Source organism: Cuculus canorus, chromosome 10, assembly GCF_017976375.1.
Source record: "Cuculus canorus isolate bCucCan1 chromosome 10, bCucCan1.pri, whole genome shotgun sequence".
Classification (NCBI taxonomy): Eukaryota; Metazoa; Chordata; class Aves; order Cuculiformes; family Cuculidae; genus Cuculus; species Cuculus canorus.
In genome coordinates, this window is record NC_071410.1 from 21,589,320 (window position 1) to 21,615,993 (window position 26,674).

The 26,674-nt window shown below is 47.6% G+C and overlaps 1 protein-coding gene across 2 annotated transcripts in view; it reads right to left on the reverse strand.

The window, feature by feature from the left end:
- The window catches only part of LOC104063997 (vascular endothelial growth factor receptor kdr-like), a 155,156-nt gene that overhangs the window by 25,399 nt on the left and 103,083 nt on the right, over window positions 1–26,674 (reverse strand). The window contains exons 13-24 of one of the 2 annotated variants that reach the window (XM_009566283.2): window positions 20,319–20,612; window positions 16,996–17,142; window positions 14,963–15,088; window positions 14,752–14,858; window positions 14,143–14,278; window positions 12,713–12,817; window positions 10,260–10,373; window positions 6,834–6,922; window positions 5,220–5,385; window positions 3,849–3,946; window positions 2,782–2,904; window positions 2,562–2,673 (exon numbers count right to left, since the gene is read on the reverse strand). In XM_009566283.2, the coding sequence (XP_009564578.2) occupies window positions 2,562–2,673; window positions 2,782–2,904; window positions 3,849–3,946; window positions 5,220–5,385; window positions 6,834–6,922; window positions 10,260–10,373; window positions 12,713–12,817; window positions 14,143–14,278; window positions 14,752–14,858; window positions 14,963–15,088; window positions 16,996–17,142; window positions 20,319–20,612 (1,617 nt within the window). Of the gene's footprint in view, window positions 1–2,561; window positions 2,674–2,781; window positions 2,905–3,848; window positions 3,947–5,219; window positions 5,386–6,833; window positions 6,923–10,259; window positions 10,377–12,712; window positions 12,818–14,142; window positions 14,279–14,751; window positions 14,859–14,962; window positions 15,089–16,995; window positions 17,143–20,318; window positions 20,613–26,674 lie in introns of both variants that reach the window. The other variant, XM_054075189.1, reaches the window with a different exon arrangement.

Genomic DNA, 26,674 nt, shown 5'->3' on the forward strand with positions numbered 1-26,674 from the left:
CTGGAGTGCATGATGAGCCTCGTCAGCACTGGGATGCTGCATCAGCCTGGGAGAATTGTAGGCTGAAACATATGGTGTAAGGTCTACACGTAACATTTTCCTTAGGGGAAATCTCCTCCAAAATGCTCAAAGATGTGGCATGCGTTGGATATGGTAGCACTCTTTTGATCTTGGTTTTATTTTAGTAGGATAGTAAGACGCTGCTGTTGTACTGCCAGGCACTTCCTGTTTACATAATTACCTTTGATTGCTTTTTGAACAGTGCACATTTAAATTCCAGGAGACGCTGCCATTCTGTAATGCGCCACGGAATTGATTTCAGTGTATTAAACACTGCTGTCACGACCTGACACCAGGCGTGCTGACCCCATTGAAATAATGCGGAACTCAATGCGAAGGCAGCCCCTACGTGAAAATTAAGTCTCTCAAGTCCTGATTTCTCTGCATATCACCAACGTGGACCCAGTCTGCCAGCCCTCTTGCAGCAAGCCTATCATGCTTCATTCAACATCTAACCCTGAAAGGGCCCATGTCCAAACCAAACTGTGTGTTTTGCTAATCACTCTCTTTTCCTTTTTCAGAGGGTGCTAGGTCTGTGGGACCCTGTAAAAAGCAGCAGTTGCAAATAGGATTCAAAGCATACCCCGTAGCAATGACAAATAACTTCCATCCCCTGGCTCTCAACGATCTGTAAAATTTTTATATAAGAGAGTTCAATCGGTGACACAAATCCTTAATTAAATATTTATCCTGTGAGCTGCAGATGTGAGCAGTGCCAAACCACAGACATGCCTGGACGATCTGTTTGAAAAACCCTCTTAGAGAAAGGGCTGCTTTGGAATCTGTGCCATGAGCTGAAGAAAGCGGTTTGTGGTCTACGTCATAACAAGGGCAGAGGCTGCTCCATGGATGGCAGCCCTTGGAGTAACTTAGCAAATTGCTCTGAATTCAGAAGTAATTCCAAGGAAGTACCTTCATTAAGAGAAGAGGCTCTCTAAAATTAAAAGAAGCCAGATAAATTACTTTTAAAAATAGAAGTAGCAATGAATATCAATGCCTGTATCTTAATTTTTATTACACTTCAGTATTAAAGGCTACATGTCTCAGAGTTCACATCTGTTAAACTCTTGGAGGACCTTTAGGAATGGTATAAACCATTTGCCCTCGGCAGTGCTCCATGCCATTCATCAGCATTCAGTCCGTGGTTCCTTGGAGATGCCCAATGGAGAGACCCCTCTCAGTGTCTCTGCATGCCAGTGTTGACACATCTTTGGAATCATCTGCTAGGACTGGGAGACTGCCAGTGCTTCTGGAGCTCTGTCTTACTGGGGTGATTCAAAACCCACGATGCTGTTCCAGAGCTGGGGTCGTGTTACACTGAAGGAACAGAACTCTGAACAGGGGACTGAACACTGGAGCTTCCACTCAGTTTAACCACAGAATTTTCTGTTGTACAACTAGAGAAAAATCGAAATCAAAGATGGTCTAAAATCAGGTTGGGATTTTTGAAGCCAGCCCTAAATAAAGATTAGGATAGCAACAACTCCAGATATTGCACCCAGATCTGGACAGGGCAGCTGGAGCCCCATCATTTGTTTCAATTGATCCTCGAAACAGAAAGAGCAAGAGATTACAGAGTTTCCTTTAAAATTCAGCAGCTTAAGTTGACAATGCATCTTTATTTGTTTTGACTGCAAATGCTGATTAAAAATCCAGAGCTGACATTGCTAAATTCCCTCAGGAAAACAAAACTTGCTACTCTGCAAGGGGAGCTTGAGAGCGGCACAGTCCGACTGTCGGTCTGACTGCTTGTCTTGCTGTCAGGGCTGTGCCTGCTGGACGGAGACCAGATCGCAGTGAGATCACAGGAGATGAAACCTATCCTCTGTAAAGAACACCATTACTGTGCTTTCAAAAATGCTGTGGCTTGCAAATGATCTGGCCAGAGGAGCATGCATTCCACCTGTGTGCTGCCAGAATGGCTTATGCATGGTCGCGTGCTGGTTCTCCTATCAACCTGCCATTGCAGCTGCTGCCAATGCAGTGTTCTTACTCAGATTTTGTGGGGAGGATAATCGAGCTGGGATAAAATACCATGTGAGCAAAGTCCCTCATGCTCCACAGGCTGCCACAAGTGATCTTAGACCACTGTGTCAACAGCAGTGTAATCCTCTGCAACCTTGGAGCTGTGTGGTTTCCTGCTTAGAGAAAATGTGGTTTGATAGGGAAAATTATTCATTGCTCTCAAAGAAACAGTTCACTGCTGAGCAGCAGAGGCTTGCGTTGTCTCTGTGCTCTGTCAGTTTCAGTTGTTACAAATGTTACGTCCAGGGTTTTAGATTTTTTGGTCCCCCCCCTCCCCAGTATTCACTCTTTTTGTGTACTTGCCAGGTGAAATTCCTATTGACTTCACTCGAGTGACTTTATTTCACACCTGACCCATAGCGTGCGCTTGCACCAACTGAAACAGACACCTGGCACCGTGTCGCTGCCTTTTGTTCAAAGTTTTTCTTAGCAACAGACCATAAATTTGGGAAGAAAGAGTTTAAAACCATTCTTACCTAGAGAAAATATTTCCCATAGCAGCACTCCAAAAGACCATACATCACTCTGCGTTGTGTAGATTTTGTCGAAGATAGCTTCTGGAGCCATCCATTTGAGCGGCAGTCTCGCCTGAGGGTGCAAAAGACACAGCACATTGCCAGAACTGTCTTTATTCATCTGCCGGGGCCCTGGGGGGATCAGAGCTGGAGATCAGCATTGCCAGGGGCTTCCACTTACATCTCCTTTCCGTACATAGTCAGGGTCTTTGTAGATGTCCCTGGCTAGTCCGAAGTCACAGATCTTGACCACGTTGTTCTCTGAAAGGAGGATGTTCCTCGCTGCCAGATCCCGATGAATGCACTGGGAAGGAATGAGGACAAGCAGGATCAGAGGGAATCCCTAGTTGGAGGGCCCTGCTAGAGCTGAAAGTGTGAGGCCTTGTCTGAGAAGAGGAACATACACGAACTTCTGTTGGGAACAGGTTAGAGAAGGAAACACGTGGGCAAATCTGCTACAAATACGCTGTCAAATGCGAAGAGAAACCAGCTCAGGGAACAGCCAAGCATTGCAGTTGCTCTTCTGACTTTTCTAGGGGAAATACCTTTCACAGTTGTGATGGGAAGAAGTGGGGGGCACTTTCCAGTTACGAAGTTTGGGAGAGGTCAAAAAGCAGCTGCAGCTGCATTTGCAAATGCAATCAGATAAGAATGAGAAACTGGGTAACCGTGCTTGGGATCTCTGTGTGTGCCCTGGCAGCTGTGTGGTGAGCACAAGCTCTCTGTTCTGTACGAAATTTGGCCTTTGGATTGCATTGGATTGTCTTGAAAAGCAGGCATTCCCCAGGCTGCAAACGCACCGGGGTTTGTATCCAAAGGAGGTGCTAGCTTTGCTGGCAGTCTCCAACATTGCTGACAAGCTGAATGTATAGCTGGATCCTCCCCTGCAATTTTTAGGAGCACTTTTGTTGACCATACTAGGAGGATCTTTCTCTCAAGAAGCCTTTCCTGCGTTTATTTACATTTATTTACAAGTCAGTTGTGTGATTTGTCTTACAATCTGTATTCTCTCCTTCCATCTAACCTCTTGTGCTACAGCTGCCAGTCCCCATAGCCAAGAACATATTCCTTCCCAAGTCCTTCAGTGCTGCTTATCACTTAACCACCAGAGCTAATGGGATCTCCAGCGCTTTTAACAGAGGAGCAAAAAACAGATTACTTGGGCTCAAAAGTATATCTGGATTTCTTCACATCAGATACTCAGGGCTCTGTGGAAGAAATTCAGCTGTGACGCATTAATGAGCTCACTTTTCTGGAGGCGAGGAACTCCATGCCTTTTGCCACTTGGAAGCTATAGCAAATCAGGTCCTCCAGAGTCAAGGGCCTCTTGTACAGATCCTCAGCATCTAGGAAAGATCACAGACACAGCAAACCACTACAGCAGCAGCTCCAAACCTTTTTGGCTCTGGTGCTGCTTGCATGGTGATGAGCCAAGCCCTGCCTCTGAGTGTTGTTATTTGAGTTCTCCATCAGGATTACAACTCTGGTTTCGGAACCACTGACCTAGGGGCAGAAAATCAGATAATTTCAAAGATTCCAGACAGTGTTAATCATGTGAATTATCTATGAGGAAAACAATATCTGGGGATAAAAGTAAGGAGAACTATTTATAGGGAATGAGTGACTCAGCATTAGGTCCTGCACTTGGGTCACAACAACACCATGCGATGCTTGAGGCTTGGGGAAGAGTGGTTATAAATCTGCCCAGTGAAAAAGGCCCTGAGGGTGTTTGTTGGCAGCGGCTGAACAAGAGCCAGCAGTGGCCCAGGTGGCCAAAAAGGCCAACAGCATCCTGGCCTGAGCACCTGCTCAGCCATGGTGTGGCCAGCAGGAGCAGGGAAGGGATCATCCACCTGGAGTCAGTGCTGGTGAGGCCACACCTCAAATCCTGGGTTCAGTTTTGGGACCCTCAGTGCAGGAAAGACATTGAGGGGCTGGAGCACATCCAGAGAAGGGAACGGAGATGGGGAAGGGTCTGGAGCACAGGGGTTGTGGGAGCGGCTGAGGGCCCTGGGGCTGTTCAGTCTGGAGAAGAGGAGGCTGAGGGGAGACCTCATCACGCTCTGCAGCTCCTGGAAAGGAGGTTGTGGTGAGGTGGGTGCTGGGCTCTTCTCCCAGGTTACATGTGATAGGTTGCGAGGAAATGGCCTCAAGAGGAGGTTTAGGTTGGGTATCAGGAAATATATCCAATCTAAGGGTTGTCAACACAGGACACAGCTGTCCAGGGCAGTGGTGGAGAGAGGGATCCTTGGAGGGATTTAAAAGCCATGTGGATGTGGTGCTTAGGGACATGGTTTAGTGGTGAAGTTGGCAGCACTGGATTAAGTACTGAACTCAATGATCTTGAAGGTCTTTTCCAGTATAAATTATTCTGTGATGAGACTGGGGACAGAATGACCCCCCCAAGCCTTCTGATACAATATTGCTGTTACTCCTCTTACACACCAGGAGCAGCTTTTCTACATGTACATTATTGCAGATCTCTGAGTGAGCACTGGATCGGGACACAGGCAAGAAAAAGGATTTGCGATTTCAGGAGGAAGTCAAGCTGTGCAAGGGCTTGTAAATTGTGTGACAGTGTTAGAATAAAAGAGAGGGGGTTAGGGTGTTTTCTGTTACCTTCTTCATCATCTTCTGAATCACTGTAGCTCTTATCTTCAATAAATCCTGAGCTGGCAGAGCTTCCTGTGCTGGCCACGCTCTCCAGGCGCCTCTTGATCAGTTCGGTCAAATCACTGTTGGACTCATCTAGACTTTTCTCTGCTTGGTCAGAGTTTTCCTGGGACTAGAAATGCAATAAAACTGATTTGTAGCTTTGGATTATGTGATGCCTGAGGATTCCAGGTATGTAACAGAATGGCATATGGAGAAAGTGTCCTTTGAAGATGAGCTCCAAACGTGTTGGAACAAGCTGTTCCCCGAGGAGCAGAACTAGTGAAGACTGGCTTATTAATACAGAAGCTCCCATTTTCCTGGTAACGATATTCCACCATAAAAGTGACCTGAAAGGTGGCTGGTTGAGATTGAGATGAACAGAGTGTTATTGTAGCTCGGTACCTCTGGCATTCTTAGAAACCATGCTAAAGATCACAGTTCAAGGCAAGTGCGTGGTGTGCTCTGAAGTGCCTCTGTCTCCGCCTCCCCTCAGGAGCGAGACACAATCAGTCCCGCCATCCATGGAAACAATGGTGAGAAAAGAATCTGAGTGACTGTACCAGGAAAATCTCTTTCTCTTACTTCAGGTACCTTAGCTACTTTTGTGCCTGTACACAATAGGTACAATGCTAGTAATAATAACTAATAATAATAGAATAATCTGGGAAAATAGTCTGAAAGTAATCTTGGGGAGGCTTCGATTTCTGTCAGGGCTTAAATCCAAGAGCCCTCTCCATGTGTTGTGCTCACAATCAGAATCCCCATCACTGGTTTCTGGTGTCCCATGTCTCCCCCATATCACAGCCCTCTTTGTGCTGGCACAAATGCTTGTGTGGCTGCAGACACATGCAGACCATTTGGTCAGTTTGAATGCAGAGCCTGTTGGTGATCCAGTGCGCTGCATGCGGCACAGACTCTCAGGTTGGCAGAGGGGAAGGGAAAACATGAGCAGAGGATGGAAGGGTGAGCTGCTTTCGGTAGCTGGGGGTGGGCGAGCCATCCCCTCTCTCTCAAGCGCACTGGAGTGTTTGGGTGTCCACAACTCATTCTTTAATAGATGCTAGAAAAGAAAATGATGGGGAGACCTTATTGCTCTCTACAACTACCTGAAAGGAGGTTCTAGAGAAGTGGGTGCTGGTCTCTTCTCCTAAGTAACAGGTGATAGGACAAGGGGGAATGGCCTCAAGCTGTGCCAGGGGAGGTTCAGACTGGATATCAGGAAAAAATGTTTCACAGAAAGGGTTCTCAGGCCCTGGCAGAGGCTGCCCAGGGAGGGGGTGAAGTCCCCATCCCTGGAGGGATTTAAAAGACCGGTAGACGAGGTGCTCAGGGACATGGTTTAGTGGCAGATAGGAATGATTGGACTCGATGATCCAAGAAGTCTTTTCCAACCTGGTGATTCTATGTTTCTATGATTCTATGAATGGGATCCTACAGAGAAAAAAGGACCCTTTTCTTGCCCATACAACCTGAAGTAAAATGCCTCTATAAATACCAAACTGTCATGATGCCAGTAAGAAAAAAATCCAGCTTGTTAGTTCTGTGCCATGTGACTCTGAGAAGCCTGTCAGTTTTTACCTTGTATGCAATGAAATCACCTCGTTTTCCTCGCAGGTAGTTGGACAGGTTCCCATATTTGCAGTACTCAACTATGACCATTAAAGGACCTGGAAAGACGGTGAAAGTCAAATGAGATTTGAAGCACAGCAAAGCACTTAATGCTAAGCTACCCTCAGAAATCCTCCTCAAAATAAGTAAATGCTATCATTCCTATTACATTGATGAGAAAATGAGGGAACAGAGGAGTTGTCCTCCAGAAGCATCCAGTCAGGAGTGGATATGGCGAGCAGGGATTGTGGCACTGATTGTTACCTTTCCCCATTACATGGTAACAGTTGGTATTTATTCCTTATTTATAAACAAAGAAAAATCCAGAATGATAAAATAAGAATATACAATCCTGTGTGCTGTTGAAATTGTTTTACTCTCTACAGAGATCCATAGGATAGAGCAGGCCTCATTTTTCTCTGCTGCCTTATCAATGGTTTGGTTTGGGTGGAGCCGATGCCACTAGGGTGTGCAGGATCCCGGACAGATCAGAATCCATAGCTGCAGAAATATTTAGTCTGATGTTTTTGAAGACCTGGAAAATCCTATTGATTTATTCTTTCTGTGCAAACTGCTGTGGAGTTCAGTGTAATCGCTGCTTTTATAGAGTATTTTTAAGATCTACTTGAAAATGCTTTTATGTTTTAGTGTGACCTGTTAGGAAAGGGAAAAGCCACATTCCCTACATTTAGCATAATGCCTGCTTTTCGTACTCATGAAGTGTAAGAGAAGATGAAATCATGGGACTAGGATGCATCTAAACAGGTATTATTATCTATCCTATAGAACTAGACTTTCATGTCCAGAGACCTTTTTCTGTCTTGAAGGTCCGTAGTTCAGAATTAGGAGTTTGAACTTCAGAGAAGTGCTGAGAGCTGCCCTTACATGCAGGTAGGAGCAGCTCCAAGCAGCCCCTCCACCTGCTCCATTTGAAAGTTGCACACGGGCTGGTGCTGAGCCTGAGCCTTGGTCTGGGCTGGGATGTTCAGTAGGGACTGAAAGGCTGTGAGCAGGGCTTTCAGGGAAAGCGGAAGGCTTGGGAAGGGAAGAGACAGCCTTGGAGATCCTGGTTGCTGCATCCTGTCTGAGGTTGGGTGATGAGTACAGTTTGGATGCAGGTCATCCCATCAAAAGGGAGATGGGGAGTTCTAGCATTTCTAACCACTACAGTGGCTTAAATGGCATTGCGCATTCCTGCCAGGCTCTTTGTAGAAGTCCTGGAGTGTTGCAGGGTTGAACACACACCTTCAAGCTGTGCAGGACTTCCAGTTCCTGTTGGCTACAGGTGGAATGGGTTCAGCATCTGAGCACACTGCCCCAGTGATGGCAAAACTACAACTGGCCCAAATCAGAGCTGCCAGTGATTCTGCTGCCCACACAGCACCGCTGGCTCAGGCTTATAGGCAGCAGTGCTGGCATCAGGCAGAGCACAAGGCATCTCTGGAGGACATTGTGCTGAAGAACCTGAAGTCAGATGTCCCTCATGGATGCCCTGAGGGAATGCAGATATTAGTACAGCTTTAAAGTTTGAGTTAGTGATTTATTTACGTGTTTGAAATGCTTCCTCAACACCACCTCTCCATATTCTATTTCCTCATTGTAAAGCAGATGCTATGTGTTGGCTCTATCTATTTCAGATCAGAGACTTGAGGTGTTAACATTGCTTGTTTGTTCTCTTGCTAAACGAAGATGATGTGCATACTTCAGTCTCCCTTAGGAATGCTGTTACCTGGTTACATAAAATCGAATAAGGAGGGGGAAAGCAGTATGTTCTGCACTGGCATTTTAATAGGAATGCTCATCTCAGTGTCTGTCTGGAGAGCTCCGGGCTGTTTCCCCTTAGTCTGCAGTTGCCCTGCTCAGAGGTGAACGCTCCCACGCCTGCCCCGGGCACCCTTAGTTCCCACAAAGCCACGCTGTGCGATGCTGCTCCCACCACCGCTCCTCAGAGTCACTGCTGACTTTCCCAGGCACCTAGTGGGAAAGCGAGGGTTACCTCCTCACTTAGGAGGGCAATCGAGATGGAGCAGTCTGGAGATCAGGAAACAGAGGTTCTCACAGGAGAAGTTCCTCAGAGATTGGGTCATGCTAGTGTTTGATCAGTTACTGAGGTGTCTCTCACTATGCAGCTAGAGTTCTGTGGCTCCATTGGTGCTTTGGTCCAAATCTGTGGAGCTCTCAGTAATGCTGCATGTTTTAGGCACCCGTTTGTGCTAAGCTGCCTCACAGACTCGACAGGAGAGGACAGTCACCAGCACTAATGCTGCTGCTTCCCCTCTACTCACAGTCCCAGGCAAAAGCTCCTTGCTTACACATCTGAGTCTAAACCCCGTCCAGCTCAGCTGGCCACCCTCCCAGTCAAGCTTTTGGGCTCTGCGCTGCTGCCACAATTCCGGCCAGTTCCCTGTTGATGGCTCCCAGATTACAGCAGTGTCTGACTGCTGGTGGCCAACTGCTCCTGGAGGAACTGGGAGTATCTTGGAGGGAATATTCATTTCCTGGCATTCTACCACATCTAACTAACCAAAGTTTTCTTTTTTGCCCTGGTGCCTGAACACTGCACATTCTTTGGGATAATGATAGCTTTGGCATCGCAGAAGTGTGCATCATCTCTCTTGTTTTACCCCCTTCATTTCTTTCACTCTGGTTTCTTTGTCCTCAGCTCTCCTAAATCTGTCCTGTGGGGATTGTTTTGAAGGTTCATTGTAAGAGGCGTCTCTGAGAGTCATTACTGTAAAGTTAAAACACAGTACAGTGACAGACAAGGGTGCTTTGTGTGGCGTTTTAGTGACAGGCTCTAAGATTTATGGAGTCCTCTGTGTAAGTCCACGCTTGGCAATAGATTCTTTGTATGATGTACAGGCAGTTGTGCCAGCTCAGCCCCTTGGAAGCTCATTCTGTTGCTCCATTCAGCCTTGGACTGCCCCAAGCTTCCTGTACACTCTACAAAATTGCCTGCTTTTGCCCAGCAAGAGTGGAGTGCTTGGGAAAGGAAGAGGCCTCAAGGAGCAAAGTGCTCAGCCTGGTGCATCCGCCTGATAAGGCGGGGAATAAGAGGGAGCAGAACATTTGAAAGAATTGGTAGTGGCCATGTGGAGGAACTGGGCACCTAATTACCTCCTTTCAGTCTATAATCCCTGCTGTAAACAAGCTCACAAGGGACAAGGAAGAAGAAAAGTGACACTACTGGCTGGGAGAAGACACCCAGAAACCACTGATGAGACGTGGCCATGTTCTGCAGTAGCAGAAGCTGTCCTGTGTGCAGAGAGGTAGAAATCTTTGCGCTTGCATTAACTTCATGTGCCCGAGGCTTGGACTCCACCACAGATACATACAGGCACCACTGTACCTGAGAAATGTTTCTTCTTTGCTCCTTATTTAATGAGCACTTCTCACCTCCAGCTTTGGTGCAGGCTCCCAGCAGGTTGACAACATTGAGGTGATGTCCTATATGGATGAGGATCTTCAGCTCAGACATTAAAGCCTTGCATTCATTAGTAGTTGCACATTCTGCTTAAGATAAACAGGAAAAAAGGTCATCTTTACACAACAGGATATTTTTAACAGGACACAGCAAGATCCTGTTTATACTTGGAAACAAAAGCCACCCAGGTTACTTTGCTTTTCAGGCTCTCAAACAGATAATAATTCATCCGTTTCATTGTCTATTGACCTTTATGAAGTGGGATAACACTTTATCTTTAGGGTGACCCTTTCTCTAGCATGGGTTATGGAGAGCCGCTGTCCCGTAGAAGAACCCTCCCCCCAAACCAGACACCAGAGCCTTTGGAAGGACTGCATGTTGCAAGCTCTGCAAAGGAACAATTGCTCCAAGCGACAACATCGCATAGGAGAATGTGTTCCTCCATCTGTAATGGTTATGTGCAGTACTTTTCTACAATACCTCAGGATCTATTTTTCCACAGTACTGAGTGGCTCTCCACTGCAGGTGATGGAGGAATCCAGCACATCTGTAAGTTGGCTTCCAAAGTGTAGTGGAGAATGTACAGCGTTAATGAATCTCAGCCCTGTGAGACCTCATTGACCCAAGAAATACATTTTCCAGCAAAGCTGATGGGGTTGTGCCTGTGTGTGAACCATGAACTTGACACTCGAGGAAGCACTGGCTGGCCGGTTCTCATGGAGTTCCATTCCCTTCTGCTGCCTCAGCTACAGCAGGCCCTCTCAGCCCAGAACGTTGCTCAAATGCTGATTTGTTTCCTCTACCCTCTTTCCCAGTCTGTGTCCTGTTCCCTCTGGTTTTGCCTTTGCACTGTGTAAGACTTAGATGTGATGGAACAGGTAGGGATCATTTGGTGTGAGTTATGTAGCCTCTCTCTCTGTTTGTAGAGTTCACCATAAACAAATCTTTCACCAAATTGTGTTATAAAGAAGGAGCTGTTCCAAGCCCAAGATTTCTTCAATTAACGGTGTTGGACTTGTGCCTGGGTGGTGTTACTTGTGATTTACCTTGGCGTGAACTGGAATACATGCATGGCAAAATCTAAACAGAACAGCCTCTAAAGTGTTTCGGATCATCTTTATCATCATCATTACATCATAGCCTTCAACCCAGTACTGATCCCAGCCTACTTCATGGGAACAACAAATAATGCTGGAATTACAGGAATGCAGACATCTCCAGAGCCTTATTTTTTTTCCTGAATGATTGGTTCACATTGGTGAATCTGCTTTATTCAGAAAACAAATTATGGGCAGGTTAGTTGAGGAGGGACAGGTTAGAGCAGGAGGCTGCTGCCCCCTCTGGGGAGGAAGGGGCAAAATGATGGAGAAACTCAAATAGTTTGCTGGATATGTGTAGGCAGGGTGGAGCTGACATGAGGATCAGCTGGGAAGCACAGCATGGAAGTGAGTGAAACCCCAGAGCTATCCAGGGCGGTAAGTTTTGGGTGGAGAAAGGCATGTGTTTGAATCAGGGGCTTCTAGAATACTTCGGGGATCTGGAGATGGGCATGGAACAGAAGAAACAACAGCAGGAGAGAAGATGCTCTGGAGATCCACTGACTAATGCAGAGAAGGGAGAGCAGATTGGGAGGGGATCCGGCCAGGTGATAAACAGATGGTTATGAAATTTCAGAGAGGTGGGAAGGAGCAAAGCATCAGGAGAGGCAGCCAACAACACAAGCCAAACACCATGAGAGTAATGCCTGAACCGTGGCATTGCCGGGGTTACTACTGTCATGCAGCAGCAATGCAGAGCAGTGTGGGCTGTGACAGCTTTTATCAGTGAGTGTGGATTGCACCTCTGAAAAGCCCTAAGTGAACAGGCAGTCACCTCCAGCCCGAGAGGTCAATGTGCTGGCTGCTGCATTTATCCATACGCTGTCTGCAGAGGCTTTGGGTGCAAATATAATGTGGAAAAATAGGCTACAAGTTCCCCATTTGCCACCATGGGATGGTAAGAGCTTTCCATAATTTCAGTAGTTGCAAACAAGTTGTCTCTAATTCACTCCCTTGGCACTGCTTTTTTTCCCAACACCTTGAACTGTTCTGCGTCTAGAAGGGCTGTGATCAAAGGCTTAGATCCAATTTCAAACTATCTAATGTCATTACATTCTGTAGTCTGTTTCTCTCGTAACCCCACAGACCTGGAAGCTGCTGTTTTCCTCCTCTAGGAATATGAGACTTAATCAGCAACGCAGCGTGGAGCCTGCTTGTCATTTCCTACACATTAACATCCACGGTAGAACAACTAATTGCTCCCATATGACAACCCCACTCCCTCCTGAACACAATGAACTCAGGACTGGTTTGGAGCTGAGAACTGGAAACCTCCTTGCCGCCAGGTTCCCGGAGGAGCGTTGTGAGAGTCTCAGAGGGATATGTACCTTTAAGCATTTTTACAGCAACTGTTTTGCAGGTTGAAGATTTATCAATGCCAAAAGCAGACGCCTCCACCACCTTCCCAAAAGCACCATGACCCAGTGTTTTACCTAGAGAAGCAAGAGTCAAGAATGAGCCAAAGGGGACTTACGACAGTCTGCATCAGGAGAGAGGGGAACATGCATTCTCAGCTATGCGAGGAACACGAGACTCCAGTGCCCAGGCACAGCACAGACCGAGAGTCCGCAGAAGCCTGTATCGCATCTTTGCAGTATATGGATATAAGTGGTGTGATTTATATCCATATGACCTTAATGCAATACAGTGTGTGACAGAACAGAGTGGAATAAATAAACCTGCATTCAGCTGAAGGCAAGACTGAATAAATATATATGGCTTAAGGGTAAAACTATTACATATAGTTGTCCTGATGGGCTGGGAAAGTGAGAAGTTGGGTTAAACATAGAATTGTGTCACCCTGATATCTCATGAATCACAGTCGTGGAGATAGCCAGCGAAGGCTCTCAGACAGTCAGAAGCTTTTAACTCTTCAATTATTGGCATTTATTTGGCATAAAAGCTATGATAAACGGAATTTAAGATTATAATTTTTCTTTATTTTCCCTTTCATTTGAATTCCCTTGCCTATATCATCTCGTGTGCTCTGAGGGCTATGAGCCACAACATGGCAGAGCACACTGGGCATCACAGTCTGGCTTGTGGGTTCTGCTGGTTTGACCCCATGTCCCACCACCATCTCATTTTTGGTTGGCTTTTTCTGTCTTCCTCCTTCTTCCATGTCTTCTGGATAATGCACCTAGAGCACAGACAAATACTTGTGCATTTCCTGCCCTCATCATTGCATGCAGATGTTACTGTTTCGCTGTACAAATACACCCTGCATTTTACATTTTCTTGCTCTGTCAACCAGGGAGCCAAGCTGTTGAACGAAATTTGGTTAATGTTTTCGTGAGAGCTCTTTACAGCTCAGCGCCAGGTTCTAATGATTAGTAAGGAATTGATTATTTGAGGAACGGATTGATTTCTTCAAAAGAAAATTCAGTGGAAGGCTGTCACCTTTCTGATTCCTTTCTCATTCCCTTTTTCTCTCTAGGTGTGAGCCCGCACTTCTGGCAGGGACAGGGCTTGCAGGTGCCTTTCTCCCCTGTCACCAGTTTGTTTTCACTTCTCCAAGAAAGAAAAAAGGTGGTGTCTGTTTTGAGAGGACATCACCTTTGCTTTTCTAGCCCAGTCCTTTGATTCGCACTCCCTAAGGCTGACTCTAAATATTCTGTGACTCCCTGCCAATCTCCCCGAGGGTGGCAGCACACTGGCGCTAAGCACTAGACTTCTTCTTGGGTTATGCAGCAGATCCATGGAAACCGAAGGGCGTTAGCAATCCCCGCTCATCCCAACAATAACCCGAAGTACTCACCGAGCCGCAGTCTGTCCCTGGGGAACTCCCATTTGCTGCTGTCGTAGGGCAGGCGGTCACACTGCTCATCAAGAGGCATCTCCTCTGGATCCATTATAATGGACAGGTATCCTGTTTTAATGTCTGTGGCATCGGGCTAAAAACAGGGCGTGGAGAAATTATTCCCAGTGTTTACTCTGCAGTTGTAATGAGGGGGAGCTGTGCTTTGTAAGACAGAGTGCTGTCGAGGAGTCTCCCTGAACTCCAGGCTCAGTGCTGACATTTGTTCTGAACTGTGGATGCAACACTGCAGCTTCCTGCCTCTCTTCTTATATCTGAGAAGTTAACATTTTTGTGTGCCTGCCGCTCACGGGGTGGGGGGGTGAGAGGCACTGATAAGTGTTGGTAAACACTCGGGGGACACCAAATCTGTCACTGTCTGCTATGTGTATTTGTTAAAGGAATCACTGTTTTAGAATCAGAGAATCACTGAACGGTATGTGTCAGAAGGGACCTTAAAACCTATCCAGCTCTAACCCCCCCTGCCAAGGGCAGGACACCTCCCACTGGATCAGGTTGCTCAGAGCCAGCATAAACTTAGGCCTTTGTGCTGTATGGAAACTCTCTTACTTTTCTCAGTTTCCGAATGAACAGAGTCAGAAGGAGCCAGAAGAGAGTGGCAGCCAGACCAGTGCAGACCAAGATGATAACTTCAATGTTGGATTTCTCCTCGGAACCTGTGGGTTAAACGTAAAACCAAATGTTAAATGTAGCTACGGTCCGTGACTGAACAATAATTCCCATCAGCCCAACACAAGTTTCGCCTCAGCCTGGAACTCACCTTGTATTTTGATGAAGGCTGACGTGCTGTCTTGGCCCATGTCGTTGGATGCCCTGCATTCATACAGCCCCTCATCGTCCTTTTTCACTCGCTCAATCACCAGGGTATTATTTTCCATGGAAATGCCTGTTGTAAGGGGTTTCAGTTAATATTATCACAACAACCTACTTGCCTACAAATGCTTTTAGGAGACAGAGAACTGAAAGTCCATGTCTTGGAAGCTGTGGGAAGCGATGGGGTTCTGACATGTGGGACATGGAAATCAGGTTATGCACATCCCTGGAAAAATCATTGCGTGGAGCATTCCTGGGTTCCCAGGCAGCTGGGCTCTGGAGGTGGAATGGGAAGAGGGAGGTTGCCTGGATATGACCTATGTGAGGCTTCTCAACACTTAATTTTCCTGATTAATTTTCCACATGTAATTTTTTCTGATTTTTAGCACAAGCCTGAGAGCTCACCTGTATCACCGAGGAAGTGTTTGAAGCAGAAATAGGGAAACAAGTGAGGCTTTGGATCCAAAAGGAAAGGACATTTTGAGTTTTCGTGTTCTGCCTGTGAATCCTGTTGTTGCTAACAAGAGCAGAGCACAGGACTTGCCGTGCACTGCTCTGAAATATTTACCCTGAGGTGTTTCTTCTGAATATTTTACTTATGTTTCCATTGGTTGTATGAGTTACATCCTTGTCCCTCTAGAATTATTTATGAAGTTTCAGTAGCTATGAAGAGCTTCTCTTAGAACAGTCTGATCTGAATTATGGATGATCCTGGATTTCCTACCTACTCCGTGATACAGAATTTATGTCACAGGACCAGCTATTGACACGGGACTCTCTGTGACTGTAGGAGATCTCAGGACAGAGCTGAGCGTGTATTCCAGACTCAGGTGGAGGAGCCCTTGCCGCTGCCCGTGGCGGAACTGTGCCTGTGCTGCTCTGCTGAACTGAAAGCACTTTCTCTTTTCCATGCTGATGAGGAAAGGACGTGCGTCACGCCATGGCCGGGGCTTGGCTGCTCGATGACCACCCGCACTGTGCTGCGATGTGTTCAGATCAGGTCCCGGGGATTCCTGGCAGCTCAGACTGCTCTTTCAGCCCCACCTGACAGGCAGACACACTCCCTGTCTCAGTTTGGCACACAGGCTGATGTCTTGCACAAAGAGAGTGAGCGGCAGCGTGCTGTGCTCCCTGGTTTACTGATGCTGTGTTGATGTCTGGTTGCGAGCAAGGACACAGCCACGCGTGGAAGGCAGCTTGCACGAGCAGGCCTTGAGCGGCAGCTGGTTGGCAGCTTTGACCTCAGAGTCCAAGCTGGAGACTGTGGCAACAGTCTGACATGTAGCAATAGACTACACCTCAAATCCTGTGTTCAGTTCCGAGCCCCTCACCACAAGAAGGATGTTGAGGCTCTGGAGTGTGTCCAGAGAAGAGCAATGAAGCTGGTGAGGGGGCTGGAGAACAAGTCTTACGAGGAGCGACTGAGAGAGCTGGGGTTGTTTGGCCTGGAGAAGAGGAGGCTGAGGGGAGACCTTATTGCTCTCTACAACTACCTGAAAGGAGGTTGTGGAGAGGAGGGAGCTGGGCTCTTCTCCCAAGTGACAGGGGACAGGACAAGGGGGAATGGCCTGAAGCTGTGCCAGGGGAGGTTCAGGCTGGACATCAGGAAAAAAAATATCATAGAAAGGGTCATCAAGCAGTGGCAGAGGCTGTCCGCGGAGGGCTGGAGTCACCATCCCTGGAGGTATTTAAAAGATGAGTAGATGAGGTGCTCAGGGACATGGTTTAGTGGCAGATGGGAATGGTTGGGGTCAATGATCCAAGAAGTCTTTTCTAACCTGGTGATTCTATGATTCTACGATTCTGTGACATATGTGGGTTGGTCTGTGTGGTTTCTGAGGTGGTGGATGCACCTGGACCAAGCTCAGCCATGCTCACAGGAGCTGTGGGGTGGTAGGACCTGTGTTTGTGGTAGACCTGCTAGTCCATTCTCCAGTGTTCCATACCGTACTGCAGTGCACTTGGGAAGCAAGTACTCACCTGATGCTGCCAAAATGGGATAGCTGTTCTTCCTCCATGTTATCTGGGGTTCTGGTGTTCCACTGACTTTGCACTCCAGAATGATCTTGCCACTGATGTTAACCTCCAGATCTGTGAGGTTTTGTATCACATACGGTGCTGCCTTTGCTGCAGTCACAAAGGAAGAAGGGAAACAGTAAGGTTTAGATGAAATCTCAGGAAGACATGTTTTGCTGTGAGGGTGGGGAGGCCCTGGCCCAGGTTGCCCAGAGCAGTGGTGGCTGCCCCATCCCTGGAGGTGTTCAAGGCCAGGTTGGATGGGGCTTTGATCACCCTGATCCAGTGGGAGGTGTCCCTGCCCATGGCAGGGGAATTGGGACTGGATGGCTTTGAGGTCCATTCTGACCTAAACCATTCCATGAGTCTATGATTTCAGAAGGCACCTCTCGCAGCTCTGCCCTCTTCTCCCCTTTGACCGCTTGCGTGGCCACACCAGGCTGGAAGCAGCAAAGATTCAGTTGATGAGTGGTAGCAAAAATCCCCCAAAATATTATCGGAGGAGTGGGTGAGTTGATTTGGCTTATTTTCAAACTGGCTAAGCTTAGATTTGGCTTCAGCCCAAACCTCCTTGAGTTCCACATCCTCTGAAGAAAACAGAGGACAGTGAGTGGGCAGAGCAAATGCTGAGTGAATACAGGAAAAGAAAGGAGGAAACATTTCTGAGGATTTTGCGTTCTCCACCATTGAGTGTAGCTACCTGTTTACTACAAAGCATGTTAACCTCCATTTTATGTAAATCTATAAAATGTACAGCAAAGCAATGAATAAAATGACAAGCACAGCATCAGAAGTCCATAAAACCAGCAATCAGGGCAGTGGCTGCTGGCTGGCTGGCTGTGTGTGTAAAAGACCTGGTTTGTGCGGGCTGGACAGCATGATCTCCTGAAGAATTGCCTCTCTGACCTGTGCCAGACAAATAACAGACCCCAGGAGTTCTCAGAAGAATGTGATTAAGCTTCCCGTTCTCCCATGGATGTATTCCTAGTTTAGCTGTGTTTTTCCCCGTTGCCATCACGTGTAGGTGTCTGTATAGGTAGAAATTTGACTGAATGTGTAAAAATATCTGCCTGGGGAGAGAAAAGGGAATTGCCTGAAAGCCGTGTGCCTCCATGTCCAAGGATGCTGACAGGTGGCTTGGTACCAGCCATGGGGATGAGCCAAGGTGCTAGCACTCTGTAACACCAGGGGGAGATTCTTTTCCTTCCTCCACACTTCGGGAAGAGGCAGCTGCTCATTCAATTTCCTAAAATAAATCCCCTCCCACTCCGGTATCGGAGCTGTGCTTGCCACACCTGTGGCGTGGGCGAGCATCTTCTCCCAGTGTCTCTGCCCACGTAGAGGGGAAAGGGATGGAAGACTGTGCTGCACGCGGTAGGAGACGGTGTGGGGAATGCGCTCTTTCTCTTAACCAATGATGGAGCCAGCACTGCCTGGCCTGGTATTTACCCAAGTGCTGAGTGTTTGTGGCAGTATATAGCTGTCCCCTTGGTGTCTTATTTTCCATTAATGTAAGTGCAGAAGCTAATCTGAACACCACTGTCCAGTCCACCCTCAGAAGGGCCCTGTCCCTCTGCACCCTGCTTTCCTGCTTGTCATAGAACCATAGAATAGTTTGGGTTGGAAGGGACCTTAAAGATCATCCAGTTCCAAACCTCTGCCATGGGCAGGGACACCTCCCACTGGCTCAGGCTGCCCAAGGCCCATCCAACCTGGCCTTGAACACCTCCAGGGATGGGGCAGCCACAACTTCCCTGGGCAACCTGTTATAGTGTCTCAGCACTCTCGTGGTGAAGAAATTCCTCCTTATCTCTAGTCTAAATCTGCCCCTCTCGAGTTTATACCCATTGTCCCTCTTCTTATCACTCCAAGCCTTTGTAAACAGTCCCTCCCCAGCTTTCCTGGAGCCCTTTTCAGGACTGGAAGCCGCCCTAAGGTCTGCCCACAGTCTTCTCTTCTTGTGACTGAACAGGCCCAACTCTCTCAGCCTGCCCTCGTAGGGGAGGTGCTCCAGACCTTTGATCATCTTTGTAGCCTCCTCTGAACCTGTTCCAACAGCTCCATCTCCTTCTTATGTTGAGGATTCCAGAACTGGACACAATCCTCCAGGTGAGGTCTCACAAGAGAGGGATAGAGGGGCAGAATCCCCTCCCTCGCCCTGCTGGCCACGCTGTGAGCGCCCATTGCCGGCTCAGGTCAAGCTTCTCATCTACCAGCAACCCAAGTCCCTCTCTGTAGGGCAGCTCTCCATCACATCATCCGCCATCCTGTTCTGAAAGTGAGGTTTGCCCTGACCCTGGTGTAGGACCTTGCACTTGGCCTTGTTAAACCTCATGATGTTCACACAGACCCACTTCTCCAGCCTGTAGTTCTACCCCATCCCATGGGTTTTGTTCGCTGTTGGAAGACTGCTAAGAAATTCACCCGTTGCAGCAGTGCTTTTTCTTCTGGGAAGGCTTAGAGCACATCACTAACTGTCTTTACTGTGAGGCAGATGAAACTTCCCTAATTTTCAGTGAGTTTCTACTAGAAGTGTCCTGCCCTCCATAGTCACGCAGCCAAAGCAACCAGGCCTCAGGACCTGTGGTGTTACTGTTTTTATGACAATAAAAGAATTGGGGTTGGGCATAAGTAAGAAAAAACTGCTATTGCAATGAACTGCATCCCACTTACCCAGAATAACTGGTACACGTCACTGGATTATACACTGTACAGTGACATTTGTGATTGCACCTGCTGGGTCTAAATCTATCCGGGCAGCTGTGAGTGACTACCAACATCATCGAGCCGGGGTGACAGCCCCAAATGGTAGAACTGTGCTGTTAGTAACGTGCCTTCCCTGGAGGTGTTTAAGGAACGGGTGGATGAAGTGCTTAGGGACATGGTTTAGGGAGTGTTAGGAATGGTTGGACTCGATGATCCAATGGGTCCTTTCCAACCTTGTGATTCTGTGATTTTGTGTGATTCTGTGGTGGGGGTGCTTTCTCTCCTTAGTCAACACTACACCCACACCCAGCATAGAGTTAGGAAGACAAAATGCAGGTGACATCACCCTATGTGTAAGGTGAATATTTCATACAAGACCAGCGGTGGCTGGCTGAGTGATATGAGTGGAGAGGTGTCAGTCCACATACAGAAATGCAAAGTCTGTACTAGGACAGTCCCTAAGAAATGCTGGGCACCTTCTGCTTTGCAACCCTTCCAAGGGAGCAGCAGGCACCCAGCATTTCTGCTCTTGCAGCAGAACAACAGCCCATCCCGTGCCACCTTCCATCAGCAGGACCTACCTCTGACCAGGAGCTGCGTGTGCTGTTCCAGCGTGTCTGTGCTGTTGTGCTGGTTCTGGGCTCTGCACTTGTAGAGACCGCTTTGTTCCTTCGTGATGTTTGTAATGATCAATGTCAAAGAGATGGAGTAGTTGTCTGTTCTCTTGACCACTGAGTCACTGTGAGCCACCTCTGCGGATGGGTGAAACCAGGCCAGGTGACTGTAGATGTACCTGGAGGCCCGGCAGGTCAGCCAGACATCGCTCCCCACAATGGTTGTGACTTGTGGCTCTGTCTGCAATCCAAACGGCACATCTAGGAGGAAGAGAAAATGTGTTTGCAATGAAGTCACCCAAGAGAAAATCTTTGGCTGCCTCGTTGTAACTTGGTGGTCAGATTTCAAAGCCCAGCTGTAGTGGAATGAGCTGGATTTAATGAGACCTGCATTTGCATGTACAATGAAGTCCTGGGAAGGGAATGCGCCTCTCACATCCCAGTGCTGACCTGTGGTGGTCTGGCCCTTGGCATTTGAATCATTACATGTTAGAGTAATGAACTGAAAGCTTATAAATAGAAGTAGTTAAAGGACTAAGCACATTTAATCAAGAGAGACTTCTATCCAAGTAAACAAATGTGTTCATGAGCTCTTCTTTCTGACTGCAATCAGTGCTGGAATGTATAATTGCATGAGAACAGAGAGACCTATCCCATTTTCTCAGTGGTAAAACTCTCTCTCTTTACCACTGAACTATCTGCCCAACTCTCTCCTCTTTCGATCTTGCCAGTATTGGTTTTCATCAAATCATAGAATTGTTAAGGTTAGAAAAACCCTCTCAGCTCACTCAGCCCAGCCATCAGCCCAACCCTACCGTGCCTGCTAAACCACGTCCCAGAGGGCCACGGCCACGTGGTTTTTGACTCTCTGCAGGGATGGAGACTGCCCCGCTGCCCTGGGCAGCCTCTGCCAGGGCTTCACCACTCTGGCAGTAAAGAAGTCTTCAGCACACGTGCCTTGGTGGGTATTACTTGATTCATTGAATGGATTCAGTGACCCAGTGATGGGGGGGTTCTTGAGGCCTTTAGATTTAGCAGGGATATACTCTGAGGCATGAGTCCAGCCTAGGCACAAGGGAGTGAGCCGTTTCTTGCTATGTCTTTAGTAACTTTTCACTGCAGAAAAAAAAAAATCAATTTCCCTGAAGTGAAATCTATTTGAAGACAAGAAAAAATGTTTTGGAGTAGAATGCCGCAGCCCGGCCTGCAGACACATTCCTGTTACTGTGTCAGCCGCCAGAGACCTCCCCTTCAGTTGTATCGGAAAGACTTTCTCTTCTATTCTGTTTGCTCTCTTGATTTATCCACCCAGCAAACCTGCATGGAAGTGCACGATAACCACAGTGACCTGGAGCTATTCTCCTGTCTGTTAGGTCAGGATTCCCAAGCAGCTGGGATTTATGTGGGCCCCGTGATAAGTTTAACCAGGTGCAGTACAGGGATGGAATGCTTTCGGAGGACTTGTTCTGCATTACCTACTGAACAGGACAGGGTCTGTTATAGATCTGACTGGTGATTGCTTCAGTTCCAAGCTGTTCTAAGAGGCTTCCTCAGACTGGGATGAAATGGATGGAACTTTGCGAAGGACAGAAGGTAAAGGGGACCAAGCATGCCTTGCACTTGCAAACTGACAAATTCCACGTGGGACCTGGAATTTGGCCAAAGACTCACACTGCTAACTCATGCAAAAACTTATGCCAAAGCTATGGCTGAGCATAGATCGCGAGGCTGTTGAAACAACCCATCGGCCTTATAATAAACCATATTTTATACAAAATACAGAGCCCCGAAGGAGCTTTCAGAGATGATTAAAAATCTCTCATCTTCACAAGTCATCTGGAATAGAACCAATAGGCTTTGTTTCATGGTTTTTATAGACTGGCACCAGAAATGTTTTACAGAAGATCCCAAAAGAGCAGAGACCCCTCAGGCCACAGCTGTGGAAATTGTTATTTTTCTTTTCTTTCCTTTTCCTGACATTTCAGTTTACTCTATGCAGTGTTTTGTTAGGCTCAGTTGCTCTCTTTCTTGCTTAGTGCTAACTGTACACTCAAATCAACTTGTGTAACACATCCATTCTTCACATCTGATAACCTGTGGTTCCAACGTGTCAAGATGATGCTTATCAAAGAGGGGGGAAAGTCTGAGGCCAGCACAAATTCTCTGAACAGGAAGAATTAAGGTCCAGTGAAAACACTGGGATGTCTTCTTCCTCCAGCTACAGAAGGCTTAGTGCTTGCAGACTCTCATCCTACTCAGGAACTTCAACCACCCAGACATATGCTGGAAAAGTAGCACGGCAGCTGTAGGCAATCCAGGAGACTCCTGGAGTGCACTGAGGATAATTTCTTAGTCGAGCTGATAGAGACCCCCCCACCCAAGATGATGCAATACTGGACCTCATGGTCACCAATACTAGTGAACTCATCAGTAACGTTAGGCTCGGAGGCAGCCTGGGCTGCGGTGATTGTGCACTGGTGGAGTTCAAGGTCCAGAGGGACATGGGACAGGTGAGGAGTATAGTCAGGACACTAAATTTCAGGAAAGCAGACTTCCAGCTCTTCAAGGAATTACTCTGTAGAACCCCGTGGGATATGGTCCTCCGAGACAGGGGAGCGGAACAGACCTGGAAAATATTTAAGGGAGCTTTCCATAAAGCGCAAGAGTGCTCAGTCCCCATATGTAGAAAATCAGGCAGGAAGGGGAAGAGACCGGCATGGGTGAGTAGAGACCTGCTGGTTAGACTGAAAAAGAAGAAGGAACTGCGCAGGCAGAGCAAGCAGGGACAGGGAACCTGGGACATGGATAGAGACGCTACAGGGATGAAGTCAGGAAGGCCAATTAGCAGCTGGAGCTGAACTTGGCACGGGATGTAAAGACTACCAACAAGGGCTTTTACAGGTATGTCAATCAAAGGAGGAAGGTCAAAGAGAATGTACCCCCACTGATGGTTGGAAATGGGGATCGCGTATCAACAGATGAGGAGAAGGCTGAGGTACTTAACATTTTTGCCTCAGTCTTCACTGATAACTGCTCTCCTTGCTCCTCCTGGGTCATGGGACAGCAAGATGGTGACCAGAGGAATAGACCCCCTCCCACAGTAGAGAAGGATCAGGTTCTTGACCACTTGAGGAACCTGAGCATATGTAAGTCCATGGGACCTGATGAGATGCATTCCAGAGTCCTGAGGGAATTGGCAGATGTGGTTACTGAGCCACTCTCCATGATATTTGAAAAGTCATGGCAGTCAGGAGAAGTCCCTGGTGACTGGAAGAAGGGTAATGTGCCCATTTTTAAAAAGGGTAGAAAAGACGACCCTGAGAACTACCAACCTGTCAGCCTCACCTCTGTGCCTGGGAAGGTAAGGGAACAGATCCTCCTACAAACTATACTAAAGCACATGGAGGACAGGGAGGTGATTAATGTCAGCCAGCACGACTTCACCAGGGGCAAATCCTGTCTGACCAACTTAGTGGCTTTCTATGATGGGGTAACCGTGGCAGTGGACATGGGTAAATCGACGGATGTGATCTATCTGGACTTTGGTAAAGCCTTTGACGTGGTCCCCCAGAACATCCTTCTCCCTAAATTGGAGAGACATGGATTTGATGGGTGGACGGAAAGGTGGATAAGAAACTGGTTGGATGGTCGTATTCAAAGAGTAGTGGTCAATGGCTCAAAGTCCAGATGGAAATCTGTGATGAGTGGTGTCCCTCAGGGATCCGTACTGGGACTGGTGCTGTTCAATATCTTTGTCAATGATATTGACAATGAGATTGAGTGTACCCTATCAAGTTTGCGGATGACACCAAGCTCAGTGGTGTCGTTGCTGCACTGTAAGGACAGGATGTCATCCACAGGGATCTGGACAGGCTGGAGAAGTGGGGCTGTATGAACAAGGTTCAACAAGGCCAAGTGCAAGGTCCTACACCAGGGTCAGGGCAAACCCCACTTTCAGTACATGATGGGGATGATGTGATTGAGATCAGCCCTGCAGAGAAGGAGTTGGGGTGCTGGTAGCTGAGAAGCTCAACATGAGCCGGCAATGTGCACTCACAGCCCAGAAGGCCAACCATGTCCTGGGCTGCATCAAAAGAAGCGTGGCCAGCAGGGCGAGGGAGGGGATTCTGCCCCTCTATCCCTCTCTTGTGAGACCTCATCTGGAATACTGTGTCCAGTTCAGGAATCCTCAATGTAAGAAGGCTATGGAGCTGTTGGAACAGGTCCAGAGGAGAGCTACAAAGATGATCAGAGGGCTGGAGCACCTTCTCTGAGAAGAGAGGCTGAGAGAGTTAGGGTTGTTCAGCCTGGAGAAGAGAAGGCTCAGAGGAGATCTTATAGTGACCTTCCAGTACCTGAAGGGGGCCTACGGGAAAGCTGGAGGTAGGTTATTCATAAACGCTTGCAGTGATAGTACGAGGGTGAACAGGTATAAGCTCGAGAGGGGCAGATTTAGACTAAACTTAAGGAAGAATTTCTTCAGGATGAGAGTGGTGAGACACTAGAACAGGTTGCCCAGGGAAGTTGTGGCTGCCCCATCCCTGTAGGTGTTCAAGGCCAGGTTGGATAGGGCTTTGGGCAGCCTGAGCCAGTGGGATGTCCCTGCCCTTCCCTGTGAGGACAGGCTGAAAGAGTTAGGGTTGTTCAGCCTGGAGAAGAGAAGGCTCAGAGGAGATCTTACAGTGTCCTTCCAGTACCTGAAGGGGCTCCAAGAAAGCTGGGGAGGGACTGTTTACAAAGGCTTGGAGTGATAGGATGAGGGGAAATGGGTATAAACTGGAAGGCGGCAGATTTAGACTGGACATGAGGAATTTCTTCACCATGGGAGTGGGGGGGCCTTGGCCCAGGTTGCCCAGAGAAGTTGTGGCTGCCCCATCCCTGGAGGGGTTCAAGGCCAGGTTGGATGGGGCCTTGGGCAGCCTGATCCAGTGGGAGGTGTCCCTGCCCATGGCAGAAGGTTGGAACTGGATGATCTTTAAGGTCTCTTCGAACCCAAACTGTTCTGTGATTCTAGTTTCTCTCCTAAGCATTTGCTGTTCACTCTAGCAAGAGTTATAGCACTAAGCCGGACAGATCTTTGGTCAGACAGGTCTTTAGTAAGCTCAGTGATCTGGGAGACCTCCAGCCTGCATTATCCTGTAATCCTGAGTGTTTGCTCTGGGTGAAAGTATAAAGGGATTCCAAGTAAAGCAATGAGGTAGGAGTTTGGTCTCATTGCCCGCAGTAAAACCCAGCAAACCCTTGCACATCTGGAAGGCAAGGTAAACCTTGGCCTGAAGCGGTTGGACTGGCAACCCCCTTTCTCCTTGCTCTGCCTCTCTGGGAGCTTTTTCTTCAGGAGAATTTCTGTGTACAACGTGCGGCCTCATTTGTTTTGCAGAGTGAGTTTCCTTGGTGGCCATGGGAGAAAGCCCACCCCAAGGGAAACACTGCATCCCTTGGAACAAGGCGTTGGCTCATGTGTGGCAGTGACAGCAGGGGCTGGAGCGCCCAGAGATCACCGACACTTGGCTGCAGATTCCCAGTGAACGTGATGTGTTCATTTCCAAGCCCTAAATTGTGAAGGACGCTCGATAGTTTTTCTTTGCTGCTGGACTTCACCAGTGCAGGGGTTTTTCTATCAACTTAACATTTTTCTGGGAGCAGAGAACTGGCTCAGTTTTCTGATCGTTTCTTCTACTGACATTTTTTATTTAGCATTAGGAATATTTTTAGCTATAACTTGTGCTCTTTCCTTCCATCTTGTTAGCCTTTCAAGAAGCTCTTTCAGCTCCAATAGAATATACATTGATATTCATTACAGTGGAAGGAATAAGAGAGAAAAAGAGTCTCTTTTGCTCTCTTCTCTCCTCCCACCTGGATTATCTGGGGAGGAACTGTGGCTCTCAGGGCACATTAGAAGTCAGTTCATCTCTTAGACTCCTTTGCTTACACCATCACAAACCTGAGCAGTGATTAAGTTCCTCTCTTGCAAAAGATAGAGTGTTTTATAAGACTCCTAATAAACTGGCAAAAAGAATGCACCGTGAGGCCTTTTCTCTTTTATCAGCACTCACCAAACATTTGTCATTCATATTGTGTTACAGTGTAGTAGCTGCGAATTTCACTCTCAACAGTGTGGGATTCCATGGCAAAATAGGGAAATGAGCCATTGGGGGAAGGTAAAAAGTCAGCTTAAATCAAAAGAAAGTCTGGCTCCATTTGTATTTACAAGGAATTAATTGCTTTTAATTTCCTGTGCTTTGCACAACAAATAATCTGTATAATTCAAACCTCCTGCTCTTTCCCCAATTCCCTCCCTGTGCCTGTCAGGGTGGGGGTTG